At 38.9% G+C, this 19161-nt stretch overlaps 1 protein-coding gene across 8 annotated transcripts in view; it reads right to left on the bottom strand.

The window, feature by feature from the left end:
• The window catches only part of LOC108604202 (trophoblast glycoprotein), a 29566-nt gene that overhangs the window by 6963 nt on the left and 3442 nt on the right, over positions 1–19161 (bottom strand). For 7 of the 8 annotated variants that reach the window (XM_017993556.2, XM_017993558.2, XM_017993557.2 and 4 more), the window contains one exon: positions 3205–3246. In XM_017993556.2, coding sequence (XP_017849045.1) covers positions 3205–3246 — 42 coding nt within the window. Of the gene's footprint in view, positions 1–3204; positions 3247–15116; positions 15135–19161 lie in introns of those variants that run through there. The other variant, XM_017993562.1, reaches the window with a different exon arrangement.

Genomic DNA, 19161 nt, shown 5'->3' with positions numbered 1-19161 from the left:
TTTGCTATTTGCCGTGCGCTTGAGCTCTTTGTTCAACAGATAAATGGACAGCACCCCTGAGTATAGAGCAGCAGCAGCTAAAGTCAACAGCAACAACAGCAAGTATGGCTAGAAGTGGAGCAAGCAAAATGGACGACAGCAACAAAGGTGCGTCAACAGTTGACAAGTGTTTGCAACAAGCAGCAGCCAAGTCCAACGACTTTGCTATATCCTTTGGCTACAAAGCATAGCAGACATAGTTGCGTCGAAGCTTGCAGCGCATACAACTGTAGGCCAACTAAAGCGTCGGTGGCTATAAATAGCAGCAGACGCCTTGGGAGGCTGGCAGCGTCTGTCAGTTGCTAAAACTATGCCAACGGCACTTAAGGTGAGCAAGAGAGAAAGCGACAACAACAGACAACTCAACGAGCCAACAACTGCAACAGTGCAGAGGGCAAACAAGCTGAGGGTCAGTTAGTCAATGGGACCAAATGCAACAGGTTGATCGCCACAACGAGCTCAAAGCACAAACGAAGCAACATTTTTATATTATTGTCAGACAAATTGCTTTTAGTTGTTGCTGAAACATTTCTCACATATTTGCTAGCAATTGATTTTTGTTGTATTTAAAATTGCATTTGTATTTTATTTAGGAAAAACACATTCAATTGTTGGCATTTAATGGCTAACGCATATTTTCATTTGTCAAAGTGCCAGAGCATATATTAAATTACTTTAAATGCTTTAACTTCAAATGCATTTGCTTTCTCTCTCTCTGTCTTTGCAACTATTAATTTCTGGCCCTCTTAACAATACTGACAAATTCTTGCAATTAGAGCTGTGGCGCTATTTTTTGCATTTCCGCTTGCTGCCCAAATATTTGCCACAATTTTTCATATTAAATGACAGCGGCTGCTGCCGCTGCAGCGAGGTCGCCAAAATACGTGGCACAAATAAAAATTGCAGTTTTGGCGCTGCAAAAACTTTGCTCAACTGACGCCAACTGTGATCAATCTTCATTGTTGGGCACAAGGCTTGTCGCTAAAGCTCAGCAAAGTGGGTGGGCTTGATAGTTGTGTGGCAGGCTGCGTCTGTCCGTCTGTCTGTGTGTCTGTGTGGCAGGCATGAGCTGTGGGCCCTTTGGCGCTTACATGTCGTTGTCAGTAGCAAACAAGTAAGCAACAGGATTGGCTGCCACCCACGAAATGCAAAGCAAACTGCGCAAAGATGGCGCAGGGACCAAAGAAAAAATTGGACAACTGGCAAAAACGAGCAAAATTGCAAAATATTTGCAATTGTCGCTGCACACACAGACACAAGCAAATTGGAAAAACAGCCGTTAGAGCAATTGGCGAAATGAATGAAGATGAAGTAGCCGGCATAACGGCACTGGCCGTTACATGTAAACATGTGCATGATGCACTGGAACTAGCCCCTGACGCTTGATCGATTAGCAAAACTCTCGTTTTGAAAAAAGCATAGCACACTTTTTAGGGCGCACAAAGTTTTCAGCATCAAAAGCGCTTTTGGTTAGTTTTAGACATTCCATTTTTTATTTAGCTTTTTTTTTTTACTTTACTCAATGTTTTGTAAGTTCGTCTTGATACAAATTGTAGCTGCTGCCGCTTTGTTTGTTGAATAAACGCCTGTGAAATTTCATCTCTTGCCACTAGCCAAATGACTTTGGAAAATCTCTTACATTTCTTTATGGACTCATTGTGCATTTGTTTTGTTGTTGTTTATACTGCTGCTCAGTGCTGTTGTTTGCTTCAAGTATTTGCAGTCATTTGTATTACTATTGCTATTGTTGTTGCTTTGGCATTGCAGTCAGGCATTGAATTTCTAGGCAAGACGGTTGGGTCGGCGTTGTTTTGTTGCTGCTGCTGCTACAGCTGGCTGAGGTCTCTCATTGTAAATTGCTTTTTGTTTTCAAGTGTCGAGCTTGAAAAAGTGTGAAAGCCTTTGAGGCTGAGTTGCAGCTAAACAGGTGAAAACGATGAGAATTGTTCTCAGCTCGCTCTTGCGCTCTATCTCAAGCATAGTCAACATATTTTGTGGTCAAGCAAATTCTGGCTTTGGCTTACGCTTTGGCTGCTTCAAATGTTTTTAATAAGAATCTTGTACCTGGACTGCCTTTTAAATTGCTGCTTGCAATAAAATGTTCGCCAGCTGCAGCGCAAACTTCAAATGGAGCACTAGCAAGAGATTACCAAGAAGTTTAGGGTTATTTGAATGCATTTGGCACGCTTCGACTGCCTGGCAGGACTTTAAATACTTTTGCTGCTGCTGCTGGCCCCAGTCCACTAACTAAGGGCGCAAAGCAACTTGCACAGGCAGCGAAACCAATTCAGTGAAATCCATAAAACCAACATTAATGCCTTAATTTTGAGCTGTGCAGTGAAAGTTGAATGCGTACAAGGGCAACTACTAAAACAAATAGCGTGGTAGGAAGAGAGAGTGAGGCTAAAAAGAAACTTTGTGCGAGTAAAAAAAAGAAAAACGAATGGAAAATCTTGCGCAAAAAAGTTTTGCGCGATTTTAACGCATTGCAAAGCGCTGCTTAAGCTATAAAAGTGTTGCCTGCGGATAGCAAAGCAGCTAAGGCGATAGAGAGAGACAGATAGAGTGTGTAAGGAAGACAGCGTAGTGGGTCAGCAAAGGGCGTGCCAAACTGCAATTTAACGTAGAGCTCGACTAGATTGTAAGCTAAAAATTGGCAGTAGACCTGCGAAATGATAAAATTTCTTCGTATTTCCTTTTTTAATTTTTTCGTTTTGTTGAACGCGACAAGTTTGCTTTTTCAATTTGATGTAAGGCAAACTGGGGAATAAGCCTGGCAAGTTCTTTTTTTTTTTTTTTGGTGCTACAACCAAAATTGAGCATAGCTTGAATTGCAAAGTTCCAGCAGCAGCAGCAGTTGCAGTCGGAAATGAAACGACAGCATGCGCTGTTTGCAGCGCACGCGGCGTATGAGCAACTTGCAAGTGCTGCACAGCCAGCCAGTTGTGATTTTCATGTTTATGTTATGACGTATGCGCCACATGCCACATGGCTGCTTGTTAAAGTAATTAAATCATTCAGTCTGACTTTGGGCTTTACTCCTTCGGCAAATCTCGCAGTGAGTTGAGCACTTGGCGTAATTGGAACTGCGGATGTCGAAACTCAAACCACTGCCAATGAGCTTTGAGCTGCAGCAATAGCAACTGTTTTTGCATTTATGCTTACCTGATATGAAGTTTTGCTGTCTGTCTCTGCTCACAACAATTGCTGCAAGTTAGAAAAAAAAGAAACAATTGTTAGTTAAATAAATTTGTTTCAGCTTCGGTTTAATGCTAAGGCCAAACCAAACTTCTCTTTAAGTAACTCAGCCTTAAATTTATGCTTTTCAATTGTGTTTGCAATAATTCAAATTTATTAAATTGAATACAAACATAAAAGCAAGTGCATATGATTTGAATTATTGCCTCTTTTATTCTTATTTGCCAACATAATCTTAAATATATAAATAAATATTTCATTTTGACTTTCTCTAAGCTCTAACCAATAGTTATGCAATTTATAGTCGAGCTGCCAGACTATAAATTGCATATCAATTGTTTAGAGCTGCTTTGCTCACTGCTTGTTTAATCGCCAGCAGTCCATAGACTACTGAACTGAAAGTGATCAGAAGCTGAGAGCACAGGCCCTTCAGAGCGGGGATCGTAGGCGAGAGCGTTGCTCATACGATTGGGTTGAGTTTTGTTTTCACTGCAGCTAGAGATTGAGCATGGCAGAAAGTCTTAGAACAAGAATAGAATAATGCAGTAAAATTTAAATTTTCAAAAAACTTAATTAGATGAAGATGCAAGTTCTTCAATAATGGATTAAGCTTATCAATTGTTTTAAGTATTGGCTGCATTTCCCAGTTGATTAGTTCAAGCAGCTGCTGTGCTTAGCTAATTTCTTATCTAAACAACTTTTGATTGTTGCTGCTTAAATTCTCTAGAGCAATAGCAGCAACTAACACACAAGGACAGAGTTTGTCTTATTGTCAAATGGAACTAATCAAGACGAAATGAAAACTTTGCTCTGCTCTGCTTACAAAAAGTAGCTCACAATAAATATGCAAAAGTGACCTACAAACTGAAGTAGATTGGCTGGCTGGCTGGCAGCGCTCAAAACTCTTTTGGTCTTTTGGGGGCAAGCAAACATTATGCACTGGGATAGCTCGAGCAACAACTTGGCATAATCCAACAATGTAAAGCAAACTGCACAACAAGACAAGTAAAGCCAAGACAAGACAACAATTGATAAGCGCCACACACACACACACAGAAGCGCACATGCTAGAGATGAGCACGTGAGCAGGCGAAATCAATAAGCTAAGCTAAATATAAAGTATACGACAGTTGCAAATATAATAAAGAGTACATGAGAAATTACTTTAGGCTGAGTGAGTCATATGACTCGCTCTCTCTCTCGTTGTGGGTGGCTCTGTCGCTCTCGCTATGCAAATATTTATGTAAACAAGCAAAATGCATTATGTGTGCACAGTTGCTGTCTTTATTAAAGCAAAAGGAATGGCCCAACTTTGGGCACAGCAGCTTAGCAATGGGCAAAGTCAAAACTAAAATGCAAGCTGCTGTTGCTGCTGCTGCTGCCTGCACTTCGAACTGCCCCCAACAACACAACACGTTGTCTTTGGGCCATAAACTTTTGGCTTTCGGCACGTTTGCCATTATGCATATGCTTTTATATGCATATAGCCTCTGACTTGCCGCACAGTTTGTCTGTTCTCTGTGTGTGTGAGCAGCCGGAAGCGGAAATGAAGCGCAAAAGTTTTCACAGCATAAGGTCTACGGTCATAATAGTTAACTACACATGTGTGTGGCTGCTGGCCGCAACTCTTTAGGTAATATATTTTTATTTTGCAGCTTTTGTGCTGCTTGTGGCTGCTTTGGCGCCATTATTTTAAATTATTTTATGACCTGCTGCTGACCATGATTTACTTGCAAAAGTCTCTAGTCATAATTCATGGCCAGCACTAATTGTCTGTGTAAAGTTTGCAGCATCAACGGCAGCTTAATTAAAATGCATGCTCAGCTTGATTTTTGGGCGAAATCTTTAAATACAGTGCAGCATATTGCGCATACGTCATGTTGTCAAAGTGACTGACAGCTTTATTTTGCTTGTGGTCAAGCTACAAAATGTTAACTGCACAGATTTATGACGCACTGTGTGTGTGTGTGTGTGTGCGAAGTTTTATGAACTTTGAGTTGACAAAAGATTTAGATAGCTGCCACAACTTGTTGCAAAGACGCTTGGCAACTTTAGTTTTCAAAGTGCTAACACCTTCAAGCTTAAACTTATAAAATGCTTGCTAAACGCTGCAGCTTACTGTTTACTTAGGCTAAATTAAATTTTGATTAGTTGCTAATGATTTAAGTTGCTTTTCTTTTGCCTCTACGCTAAGCCATTGTGTGTCCTTTGATGTTATCTTTTAATAGCAAAAGAAGCAGCAAAATGCCTGACTTGACTTCGATATATTACAGCCCGAACGAGCTCAGCTCAGCTCGGCTTGGCCTGCCTAACAATAAATTGCGACTTAGCTTCAAGTGCTGTGCTCTGCTTCTTGCTGCTGCTGCTGCTGTTTTTGTTGTTGTTGGCTATTGTTGCTTGTGGCTTTGTTGAACATGTGTCACATGCATTATCTATTGTTATGCTTGCCAACCTTGTTGCCTCTGCTTGCTTTTAAGCCTGATTTTGACAGTCCAGTATATATAACATATATTCTTCAGCACTTTTGTTAATCATTTGCACATGCATAACATAAACGTAGTCATTGCAATTCAACAAATATTCAAATAACTAAACTTATGTTGTCTACAGAGACCTCAGCTCATATTTTATTCATTTAAATTGCGGTCTCAGTGCTCAGTCCTGGCCATGTGGCTGCCTTTCAATTAAGCACTACATGCTCAAGCTGCAGCCACGCCCACTGCTTGTCAGCAACAACAACTGTCGAACAAGATGAATTACTCACTGGCAGTTGTTAACTTCTATCGCTCACTGTCTTGCAATGGTTTAGTTATTGCATTTTTAATGCAACTTGCCCCCAACCGCGATGCTGCTGTCGCTGCTGATGCTGCTGCTGTCGCGTTAATTTGGCGCCAGCTGCCAAATGTCAAAATGTCAAGCGTGCAAAATGTCGCATCATGAGAAATGCAAATGTCGCGTTACCAAAACTTTATGCCACCGCAATTTGAACTACAGCAAACTGCGCCGCCTGCGCTGTCTCATGTCTCCCTAGCTCCAGCACTTCAGTCAGCTAGCTATATAATGATAATGCCTATTATTAGCAGCGCGCATGCATTTGCCGCCACTCACAACACTCTGCTGCATGTTTGAGTTCGCAACAAAAATAAAACAACGCAGGCACAATTTCAATCAAGTTGCCACTGCTGCAAGTTTTTTGTTTATCACAAACTTTTTCATTTGCGCAAAGGCTGGCCTAAGATTTGTGCTGCGCTGTGTTGCCGCCGCAAGTGGCAAGCTCCCACGATTTATGCGCACATTATAAGCAATTACATGAGACTGACAGCAACCCCAACTTCTAACACTAATACAAGCTTAGCATGCGGTTTACATTTGGGGCGCTAATTGAATTAGCGGCTGCCGCTCGCTCGCTCAGCTAAAGAAAGTTACTCTAGTGTAACTAACTGTATGCCAGTCTGTGAAAGTTGATAGCAACTTGCGGCTTTGCCATATGACACTCTCTAAATAGCCAAGCAGTTAATGAGCGCAGGGCGAAATCCGATTCAATAGTGTGAATGCAAATTCCGTCGAGAGCTGCTGCTGCGTCTAATGGCTAAGCCACTTCAATGAACAGCACAGCGCTGTAATTAAATTCCAAGCAAGTACTAACGATAATGTTCGCATGTGTGTGTGCGTGTGTGAGTGTGTGTGTGTGTTTCGTGCAGGTTATCATGTTACTTAAGGCAGTCAAAGCTGCATGAAATTGCTCGTCATTGATTGACTTTCGACTGCAGGCCTAAGCTCATTGCAACCATTTGGCTCAAAGCGTTTGCTAACAGCATTTTAGACTTCCAATCAATCAATGTCAGTAAGCGCGCAACTCTTGTTAATTCCAAAATATATACAGCAAACAATTATATGCTTATAATGTTATTACAGCTGCTGCCGCTGCCGCTGCAGCTGCCTTTGGCACTGCAATATCCTTAATGGAAATTCAAAGAAAAATAAATGTCAAGACCCACACTGGCTTGGCAGCTTAATTAATTTCTTATGCCATTGTCACAATGATTTTTCGCATTCTTGTTTTGCTTTTATTTGACAGAGACTCTGAAGGCGATTCAATTGCTGCATGACTGCGCTTAAGGGGCTATATTGGTTTGCAGCTGCTGGCTTAAGCTTGGTGGCACTCATTGAAAAATGCAGCACGACATTTCCGTTGCAAGCGGCAGCAGCAGCAGCTCGGCGCGGCTTCCATTGTGTATTGAGCATGGCAGCATATAATCGTATACGCTTGCGTATATTTGTGTGTTGTCGCCCACTTACCACCCACCTCCCACCACCCACCACCCGCATTTGCATTTACGTATTCCTCTTTTGTGCCTTGGGCAATGCATCGTGTTGTGTTCTATATGTCGTATGCGTGATTTATGTCACACGGCATGCAAATACATGAGTAAACATGCAAAACATTTTACAGGCCATAGATATACACACAAGCCCATCTCGCTGCTCCAAGCTCCAGCGCATGCAAATCCACATGCGATACCTCTACGTAATCATCTATATGACATGTATTATGTTATGCACGTTGCCAGATTGTTTACACCCAAGCTTCGCTCGAATACAATCAACTGCTCTGAATAGTGAAGGAATCGGTGTAGATAGCTTGAGGAGCTTTCATAGCTAAGCTGCTGCTAAAGTAGCGAAAGTTGATCAATAGTAATATTTTGGCTGCTTGCAATTTAGTTATGAAAGAGTTGCAACTGTTATACAAAACTGTTATACAAATTGATATACAAATTGTTCTACAAGCTGCTATCTGAATTGTTAAATAAAGTGTTGATTCTATTTGATCCTACATTGACGTTCTTAATGCTATAAAGCTTGCAAAAGTTACAACTGTTATAAAAAAAACTGTTATACAAGCTGCTATGCAAATTGTTATATAAGCTCTGATACACACTATGCTACATTGATATTCTTATTGTTATAGCAATTGTTTTTTAATACAAACTTTTATACGAATCATCGTCTGTTGCTGCTTTTAACCAACTGTTATATAAATTGTTATATAAGCTTTTAAACACACTATACAACATTAATGTTCTTAATGTTATAACACTTGTTCTTTAATACAAACTGTCATACGCTAACAGAATAACTTTCGTTGCTGCTTCTTAGCAACTTTAATTAGATTCTTTCTATTTTGGTTACAACTGTTGTACAAACTGTTGAGCACACTATGCCAAATGAATGTATTAACAATTGTTCAACTGTTATACGGCTAACAAAACAACTTCCGTTGCAACTGTTTTAATAAGTACTCCTGAGTTGAAACTACTTTAGTATTCCATGCTGCCATTTCCTCTCTTATTCTCTATATCAATCAATTCTTTAATTAATTTGACACGTTTGCGTTATCCCCCATTCAGATCGATTGCCCTTGTCTGCAATTTGTTGCGCAGCATTTTAAATAGTAGCACGTGTAATAAATGTTTGCGTGAAATTAAATATTTAAATAATGAATAATTGATTATTATGAATTAATAAAGCGACGCGAAAGCGCGAAATGCAAAACGCTTTAATTAAGTATGTGGGTTAATTCTCATTAAATGAATTAACACTGACGCTGTGCCGTGTTATTAAAGCTTAACAAAAACGCAATTGTTATAAGGCTTAAATAATTAAATGCATGTCATATATACAACGTTAGTTAACAACAGCAACAACAACTATAATTAATACGTTTATGCAAGCTGCAAGTAATTAATATTGTTGGTCTGCTCTAATATTAACAGTATTATGTTTCAAATGCTGCAACTCAATCAATGCTAATTTTAGTAGCTTAGAGACAAATTCACATACACAGACACACACATATATAACGACTGGCCAAACGCTATATGCGTATCAAATATAAAATCAAATATTTAGTTTTAATTTTTTGAAGTGGCAACCAAATGACTTTTTGGTTGACTGACTTCTGACTCTGCTGATTGATTGATTGATTGATTGATTGCTGCTCGTATATTATACATTTGTTGGCTTTTAATTAGCCAATGCATATATGTGTATAATTTTTTAAGCTTTTTGTTTACTGTACAGTGTACAGTGTACAGTGTACAGTGTGTAAATGCGCTTGTCGGCGCTTTTTACAGCGCTGATAACAATCTACTCACATGTTGTATATGTAGCGCTCTATGTTTCGCTCTGCGCTACACACACAGAGGTTTATCTTTGAATGGGCAACAACAACAACAACAGCAGCACACAAAGCAAAGGAAATGTACACGAAAGTCAAACATTGAAAAATAAATCGCTGAGGTGGCCCCAGCGCAAAGTAAACGTCGACACAGATATACATATATACCTATATATATATATTTGTCTGTTGCTGCTGCTGCTGCTGCTTGTTGCTGTTGTGGTGTTGTCAGAAGAAATGCAGCATAAAGCGAATCGTGTCAATGACATTCGGTGACATACGCCGCCGCTAAAGCAACAGACAACACACACCACACAGAGTTGGAGACACGCATAGGCAAGTCAAGGGGGCAGCTACAAGATGCTGGGCCAGCAGTGAAAAAAAACTCAATATATTTAGTGAAAATTGCTGCAAAGCCACAACAACAACAACAAGCGGCTCTACTTTAGTTATAAGTGGGCGTCAACCCAATTCTTAGGGTATGAGACTTTGTCGCTGCCACAATTTACCGCTATATTAATAGAAACGCTTTTCTTTAGATTTTCTTCTCTTTGCTTTTTTTTGTGGGTCATTATGTTGCTGCTGCTGTTAACTGCGCGCGTTATGCGTTTGATTGAGCTGCGCTAAGCGTAATTCCATTTATCAATTTATCTTATGCTCTCTTGGTTCATAACGCCACTGCAAAGTTACAAAAATATATATTTTCGTCAATAAAAACCACTTCAAATAGCTTTGGGCTTCAACAGAATTCAACTCGTTTGTTTATTTGCTTGCATTCATAATTCAAATATCAATTTCAATTGTTTTATTTGCATGCCGCTACTGTATAATTTCATTTCTATATGCACTATATATATTTTGTTCAATGTGGTTATTTAGCTGACCGCAGTTGGCTTTATTTTGCACAGCACCTTGCAAATAGAATTAACGTTAAAAAATGCAAATACTACATGTTTGGCTAAAATGTTTTTTTTTTTGTAGCTGCCGGCGGAAATTGTAATTTGAAACGACATTATGTACTTATTTTATTTAAACACACTGTCAACAACATATTAAATCTTTATAAACAAATCGCTAGCAATATTAAGCATACGCCATGTAGTTGCGCTAGCTTTTATTTTATTTACTACTATTTTTTATTAAACAGTTGACATGAACAGCTGAATGTTGCTTTGAGCAACAACAACAAACAAATAACATAAAACTTTTCACATGGACTTTGACTTTGACAGCAAAGTTTTAGCTAAAGTTGGCAACTTCTTCTTGCGCTGGCGCTGACTTTATAAATTAGTTGAGTGACAACAAAATATAAATATTTGAAATATGCTAAGTATGTCTCTGCAGCTGTACAAATAGTTTAACTAATTAGCGTTGCATCAACTGCAGCGCATAAATAAATGCGCTGACACTTTGCTAATTATTTTTACCTGCAGCTATTTATTGCTTTATCAGTTTGTTTTATATTATATACAATTATATTCAGTTTTCATTTGCATAGCACATAAATTTAACAAATTGCACAGCAGCTAGCGCAGCATGCAGTTTGCTATATGAAATACCTGCAGCTGCTGCTGCGTAATGTTGCAAAAGAATTCAAATTATGTTTCATAAATTGTATGAAGCTCCGACCCCAAATCGTATTAAGTCGTATCGCTGCATAAGCAGCAGAGATAAATACAGTTTAAGCAGCAGATAAATGCAAAGTATTTTGCATAATAATTGGTTGGCTGCTGCTGCTGCTGCTGCTGCTGCCGACGCCGTCGCCATGTGCGCCAAGTAAATTTAAAAATAATACGCTTAAGTAGCTGGTTGCAGGTATTTTTTTTTTTGCAACGCTTGCAACAAACGGCAGCAAGTTGAAGCAAGTGCGAGTTGCAGTTCAGCATAAAATAAGCATCTTATGTTGTTAACTAAAGCAGCTTAGGCAATATAAACGAACAATGCTATAAAATATGTAAGCTTTTCAGCGAAAAATGCTATTTTTATTATTATGCATAGCATATGTTGGCTTAATTGTCGGCTTAGCAATAAACTATGCAGCTTATGCCATTTCTATAATGCAAATGCTCCGAAGCGAATTATTTTTAGTTGTAAACGCTGCATGCAAATTTAAATTTAATATACAGGCAATAGATATTTTTTATTTATATATTTATTTATTTAATGTCAGCTATGGACAGTCGACGATCTTTTATCTAAAAGGATTATGAAAAATATTTAAAGTTAAATTTAAAAATTATTTAAAATTATGTTTTTGTTTTTAGATCTGATAAACTTATAGATTGGGAGTGTTAAACAGACCCAACATTTGTTTTCTTTACTAAGAAAATTATGCAGCTGCTGCTGTGCAGGGTTATGGCCATTTGCGCTATATAAAAGTATAACAAGTAGCGCGACTTATTGCAATATAAGAATTTAATTGAAATTAGGTCTAATTGTGCATAATACGCTAATTATTCAAGTTACTTTATGAATACATTAGCAGTAATCTACATTGATTGCGGGCTTACATAATTTCTTTATATTTAACTAGCTTATTATCAAAGTAAATTAAATTACAAATTATAAACTGCTGAACATTCGCTAAGCTGCATCATCAAATCAGCGCAGCACGTAATAAATAAATAAATAAATAACTAAATGTTAAGTCAATCATAGCGCTCAATTGCAATATATCAACGCTTGGAGCCAAACTGCCAAGTCACGTCTGTTCGAATAATTCACTAAAAACAAAACTATGCTACGCTGATATCATCATCAATTATGCGACATAATAAATCCTACACCCACAACTGATCCAGCAACCCAAACCCTCATTTGCCAGCTTACGTTCTTTTGTGTGAGTGAATACAAAACAGTTGTAGTTCGCCGAAAATGCGTTGCAAGTTGGCATGGGGTGCATGCATAATTAATTAGCGCACGCACACATGCATAATTATAATTAGTAGCAGCTACTAAGTGCCGTTATGTTGCCAGCGCTGTGCTGGCTAAAACCAAAGCCAAAGCCAAAAATGATCACAAAAAGCGGCAATAAAAACAAAAGGCAACAACATTTGCCCACCCACACAGAAAAACTTAATCAAAATTCAAACGAATTGGCAATTTGTGCGATGTTAATATGTACGCAAAACTGATGTTAACCCAGCTACACTGAAAAAAATTAATGTGTAAGCTAAATGCAAACATTGTAAGTTAAACTTGTTGCAATCAAAATAAATAGCTACGTATACGCAATTTAAGCTGCTTGGCAATATCATATCAAACTAATTAAGCAAGTTAGCCATGACGTATACGCAGTTTATGCGCTTTTTTCGCAGTGTATGCTTGCTTTACATTGTTTTTTACAACTTAAGCTGCTTGGCTGTATCATATCATATCATATTGAACAAGTTAGCCATGACGTATACGCAATTTATGTTTTTTTTTGCGCTGTGTAGCGTTTTTGTACTTGTATCAACAACAACTAGTACGCTTGTAACAACAATGCAGCACGTTAATTAGCTGAGCATAGCAGCAACTGCAGCATTTTGTTAACAATTCAAAATGCGCACAACAGCAGCAGCAGCAGCAACAGCAACAATGGCAAAAAGCGGGTTAAGCAATCGACATTGGCGGCCCCGCGGTAATTGTGGCACAACATGCTCGCCGCCTCACTGCCACGCCCACTGCCCTAGAGTCTAGCTGTGCTCTGCTCTTGTGCCGTTGCTAGATTACTGAATAATTGAGTGCTGCGTATAATGAAATTCGTATTCAAAATTCGTCGTCATTCAACGTCAACGCCGGTTCGCTGCACCCCCCACTTAGCCAACCCCCCCACCAACCAAACTATAACTCTTTGTTAGGTTAAAGCACTGGTTGACTAAATGTTGCTTTCCTCTCATGCAGCAGCAGCAAGTTGAAGGGCTGAAGCGGCGCACTAGCCAGAGTTAAGCCTCTGTGTGCGCCTGTGTGCGTCTGTGTGTGTGTGTGCGTGTCTGTATTTGTTTTTGCGTAGCCGACTTGCATACATAATGCGCTCAGCACTGAGTACAGTACGGGAGGATAGGCTGACATCAGTTAACGCTTTTATAGGCATTCAACTTGTCGCATCCGTTGTGGGGCTCAGTTTTATATTTTGGCAACCACAGACGACGCAGCAATTAAGTTTTCAAGTGCAGCCAAACACTAGAAGCAGCCCTCGCAATGGTTTTGCCTATTATTTGAGGCCAGCACACAGTTGCTTTATTAAATGCGTGCAGCCTCTTCTTGTATTATTAAGTTAATGTCACTTTTGTCTTTGCTGTGTTTGTTTTCTTTTTGTTGTTGTTGGGCTATGTGCCTCGTTTCGGCTTGGTTCATATAAATTGTTTTGGGATTTTGTCGCACAATTTTTGTGCCACCTTTAGTTGCTCTCAGGCTTCAGCTTCGATGCGTCGGTTTCCGGCTCGAGCTCATTATAGTAGTCGTCAGTTCGTTACAGTTCTTTGTTTAATGACATCATTTCGCATGAAAAATCGTAGCTGCATATAGAGACGGGAGCTGGAGCTCGAGCTCGAGCTCTAGCCAAAGCCTTTGCCAAAATTACAAAGTTCAGCATTAAGCCAACGCAAGAAATGATTAATGTGCGTAGCAATTGCTTTTATGCACGTAATCTTTTGTCAAGTCAATTTGACATAATGAGAGCAGGAATTTAATAACAGCAAATATAAGAAAATATAACATTTGCCAGCTTTGGCCCCAGGGCTTTATCTAGTTGTGTTAAAGTCACGTGCGTGAGCAAGAAATAAAATGAATTGAAAGTCGTTAACTAACTGAGAGAGAGCTGAGAGCGCAAAGTTCTGCGGGAAATGAGTGCAAAGTTTAGTTTAAATGTTAATAAGCAAAACAATTATTTCATTTTATATTCAACGCAGACGCAGACATTGCATTAGCCATGATACTATAATGACATCCTGGGCAGCAAAGTTTGTTAGAGCGCCCAAAAGCAAAAGCGAAGCGCACAAATTTCAATAAAATTAATTGCTAAAGTTGAATTTTTTGATGTGACAAAAGACGGCAGCAATTAAAATTATTTTAGGCGACGCTCATGTTCAACTTTACACACACAAGAAAGTGTGTCTATGTCTGTGTGTGTGTGGTGTGGCTCATGTATTATTTAAATGAGTTTTGCTTGTAGCTAAAAGTTTGAGCTACAACCGCAGACGCTTAACGGCTAAATACAAATGTCAAAAGACATGACAGCCAACAGCTGCAGCAAACACACACACACACACACACACACACACACACGCACATGTATGTTAGACAATTACGCTGCGACAAATAATTACAAAATGGCGTGTGAAAAGCCACGGCGTATGCGTAATATGCAAGCCCTTACAATTACAACTAAATGCGTCCACTGTGTACAATTAAAAATTATGTTTGTCTGCGAAATGTAAATTTTCAAATTATACGCTCAACACTTTGCATGCCCCAAGCAGCAAGCAAATTGCTGCTGCACAGAAAATTGTTTACAATTATTACAACACGCACTTAACTTTTTGTTTACACACAAAATTTAAAGCTTTAAGCGCAAATACAATTGCAATCTATATTTGTATTTATATTCATATTTATATTTATATTTATGCAGCGCCGCGTTTACAGCTCTACAGGCGCTGCCAAAGTAAAAGTAAACTTTATGCATATGCTGACCAAGAATAAAATAATGGAAGCTTACAAATATTAAGTGCACTTCAGCAGCGGGAGCGGTCACTCCAGCACGTTGAGTTCGAGTTGAGTTAATTTTTTTCTCTTCTTATTATATTTGAATTGTATTTCGTCGTTTGCATTTTATTATTTTTCTGTGAATCGTACATAAAAAACAGATTTATATGTAGCTGCAAATCCATGTGCACAGTGGGCAATGCAGCACAAAAATGTGAAAAATCAAAAGACAATACATTAATTGGTTATGTTAAATAACAGCAATTTTAACATAGCTCATTTCAGTTGGGTTAACAGCTTATAAATTGGCATAGGCAATACATTTATACGTTATGTTAAATAACAGAAATTTGAACATAGCTTATATCTATTAAGTTAACAGCTTATAATACAACTAATGTTGGAATATTAAAAGTCTTACAAATAATAGAATTAATTAAATTCAATGCGCTCTGCTCAATTAAAATAAAGCAGCAGAGCTTATAAACTTTATGCTTGTGTTGTTAAGCTGCATAAATTGAAATAAAATTATAAATAAACTGTATACATGTCAGACGTTCTAACAATGCGCTTAAAGCAACTTTATATATTTATATACATATTGTTATTAAAGTTTAACAGTTACTGCTCTTAATGTATGCAGATCGCTGATAATGTATCAAATAAAATTTTATAACATTTTGAATTAAAATTCTGATACACTTTATGCGTTTTTTGAATATTTTGCACATTTTTGAGAGTCATATATTTAGAAATCTTAAATTATGCTCACAAAACGGCGCGAATTCCCCATGGTGCATTGAAGCAAAGTTGCCGAGTTGTTATTTTTCTTATGTGTTGTTGCCTCGCAGCGTGTTATGTTTGCTCAGTGTCTGGGCATACGGCAAGCCAATATGCATTTATTATGAGCAAAGCGCGGGCGTGGCCGCAACAAAAAGTACTGAAAACGTAGCGAAAGAAATTGGTGGCAGTTGCTATATAAGTAAGTCTGCTTAATAATAATGCAAAGAATGAAATTGAACTTGAGCAATTAAAACGTGCAGAGCATTTGCGCTGTGCGGTGTGAGCCTTGGCAACAACAACAAAATTCATTATTGGCTGCAACGTTGCCTTGCCAACAAACAAGCAACACGTTTGGCCATATCGAGTGACGCTAACAAAAAAATGCCGCAAAACAAGTTTCGGGCTAAGCAGACACTCAAGTGTTGTGGGGCAAGCGGGCAGAGCGTGGCTTATGCCACAGACGCGAACATGCAGCATAATATTGTGTGTCTGTTGCTGCTGCTGCTTTTGTGGAATTGTTCTGATGACCATGTTCACAGGCACTTAATAAGTCTGTGCCACACACACACACACACACACACGCACAATTGTTGCAACAAGCAATATGTGCTACAAGTTGACTGTACAATAGCAAAAGTTAAGCCAAAAGTTGCTTTATTAAAAGGCGCATCTACTGTCAGGGCACTCAGCTCATAAAAAGCGCAAAGTTTGTCTCGGCAACGACTTCAAATTGAATTTGAGCCGCCAACCGCAACAAGCAGCAACAACAACAGCAACAATAACAAAAAGGACTAATAAGTTACAGAAGTTATGAGCAGCAGCAGTAGCCCGCATATATTGTACAAAGTTTTTGACGCTGTGCGCTGGCAGTTATAAATTACATTACGCATACGCACTGTATGCAAATATAAACAGCAGAGCTATGTATGAGCTAAGCACACGTGTGTTGCAAATATTTTTAGCTGCAGAGCAGAATTTCTAATTAAGAGCTTAAAAACACAACTGCTTAAGTGTTAGCTTAAATAATATGCCGTTGCACTTAACAGGTTCCATAACAATCATTAGCATCAATTTATATACAGACGCCTACAAAGGCGCAGCTCACTCAGCAGCAGCTTAAGCTGCCTCGAAACGTCTCGTACGGCTTCCCATGGGCAGCAACTTTGCTTATAAATATAAAGAGGGCGCATCGATGCATGAACGCGAACGTTCTGGCCAGTCAGGCAGCTCGAGTCGACTCGAGTCGAGTCCGGGGCTGCTTTTGAAATTGACCCGGCCAACACCAAACTAAATTACACAATTAATAAGTTAAGGGCAACAACAACAACGAAAAAAAACTCTGCACATAATAACCGCAACGTTTAAGGCCGAAATATGCAATTAGGGCGCACAGGCTAAGAGGCAGAGCTCGTGAGAAAACGAGCCAATCCTTTCGAAAATTAATCAGGCGAAAATAATGCAGGCAACGGAATGCGATAAAAAAAACACAACAACAAAAATTGAGCATGCGTAGCACACACACACACACACAGCTATGAGCATGCGAAGTGTATTTGCTGGAAATTAAGCAAGAGAGTGGAAAAAGGACAACGGCGAATGCGCTGCGGGTGGCTTCCTAACAAAACGATAAAAGCCAAGAGCAAGCACTTTATTTGCTCAAGGAAAAATAAAAGCAATGAAATTTATAAATGAGTGTGGTAAACATTTCAAGCAATCTACAATTTCAATTAAAATTAAAAACAATAGCAAAATTGAAAATAAGTTGAACAGAATTTCAAATCAAACTCAAACCAAAGCCAAAAGCAGCTACGAGACGACACTGCTGCCATTAAAATTGCCAAGCGCTGCATTTGAAGCTTTGTCGCCGTATACTTAATATATAAGACTAAATTCTGCAGCATGACAATAGCTCAAACTTTATTATTTTTGCAGAATTGAGTTAAAAAATAAATTGTAAATAACTTTTATGCATTTCATGTGCTTCTGGCTCAGCTGGCTATCAAATGAAACTTTGTTTTTAAAGCAAAATTAAGTATTTTATATATTTTATATTTTTGAAACTCTTATGCATTTCATATGCTGCTAGCTGGCTCAGCTGTTTGGGTAACTATAACTCTCAATGACTCTGCAAATTTAGCAGCTACTCAGCTGCATGGCAACAAAATTGGAATGAGTGGGCTATGCCCTGTGGATATTTTTTGCAATGAGACAGCAACAAGGACAATAAGGACAAGGCAAGCTCATAACTGTGATTATGTTGGGTTGTGCTGTGTGTTGGGGGGTGGCAAACAATAGCCATGGCTTGGGCAAACGAAAATAATATACACATGCTGCCTGTCAGTATAAGGCCAAGTTAGCTGACTTTGTGGGCGCTGCCAAGGTAGCCCAGCGGGCAAAAGGCAACCCAAAGTTGCTGCAGGCTGCTGCAGCTTTATTTGTTGTAAATATTTAGCCAGCGTCAGCTTAAAGTTAAGCCAAGCTCATTGCTCATTAGATTTGTGCAAATATTTGTGCTGCATCGACGGTTGTAAAATGTGAAGCCGCAGCCGCCGCTAATGATGCACACAGTATACTATATAAAAGATATATATAAAATGTAATTTGATTGGTGTAAATAAGAAATGATTTTTTACGCAAGTCATGGCTATGGTGCGCTATTGACTTTTGGGTTTGTTTTATTGCCAAGCAGCGAGAGAGAGCGCAAATAAATCGCTCAAGTTGGCAAAAAGCAAGTAGCTGAGTGCGTGGGTGGGTCGTGGGTGGTGGCTGCGTAAATATGTTTTGCCATTAGTAGCTCAGGCACTTGCAAAAAGCTGCTGCTAAAGAAATGTGAGGTAAAGTGCAGCAACTGTTAACATAAATCAAATGTTGAAATTGCTTAAATCAGTTGCAAATTTATGGCCGCATGCAAATGTAAAGCTGCAAAATCAAATTAAACTCAACAATGCTAAGCGACGGCCAATGCCAAACAAATCAGTGGCACAAATAATGCAAACTGTGTCCTTAAGCGCCGCTCGCTGTTGAGTGCACCGCAGGCTATGCTGCTAATGAATACAACAGACAGACACACACACACACACACACACATACGTATGCATTAAGTTTTAACTGCACATTTGACATTCGGTATTTGCCATTGGCAAGTAATTGCTGCCGCCGCATATTGCAGCTAATCAAATATTAAACCATTGACAATTCAACTCCGTTACAATTTTCAAGGCTCAGTTGCTAAATAAAAAGTGTGCGTATTAAATTTAGCTGGCAGCCCAATCGAA

Source organism: Drosophila busckii, chromosome 3R (assembly GCF_011750605.1).
Source record: "Drosophila busckii strain San Diego stock center, stock number 13000-0081.31 chromosome 3R, ASM1175060v1, whole genome shotgun sequence".
Taxonomy (NCBI): domain Eukaryota; kingdom Metazoa; phylum Arthropoda; class Insecta; order Diptera; family Drosophilidae; genus Drosophila; species Drosophila busckii.
This window is presented reverse-complemented; position numbering and strand designations above follow the sequence as displayed.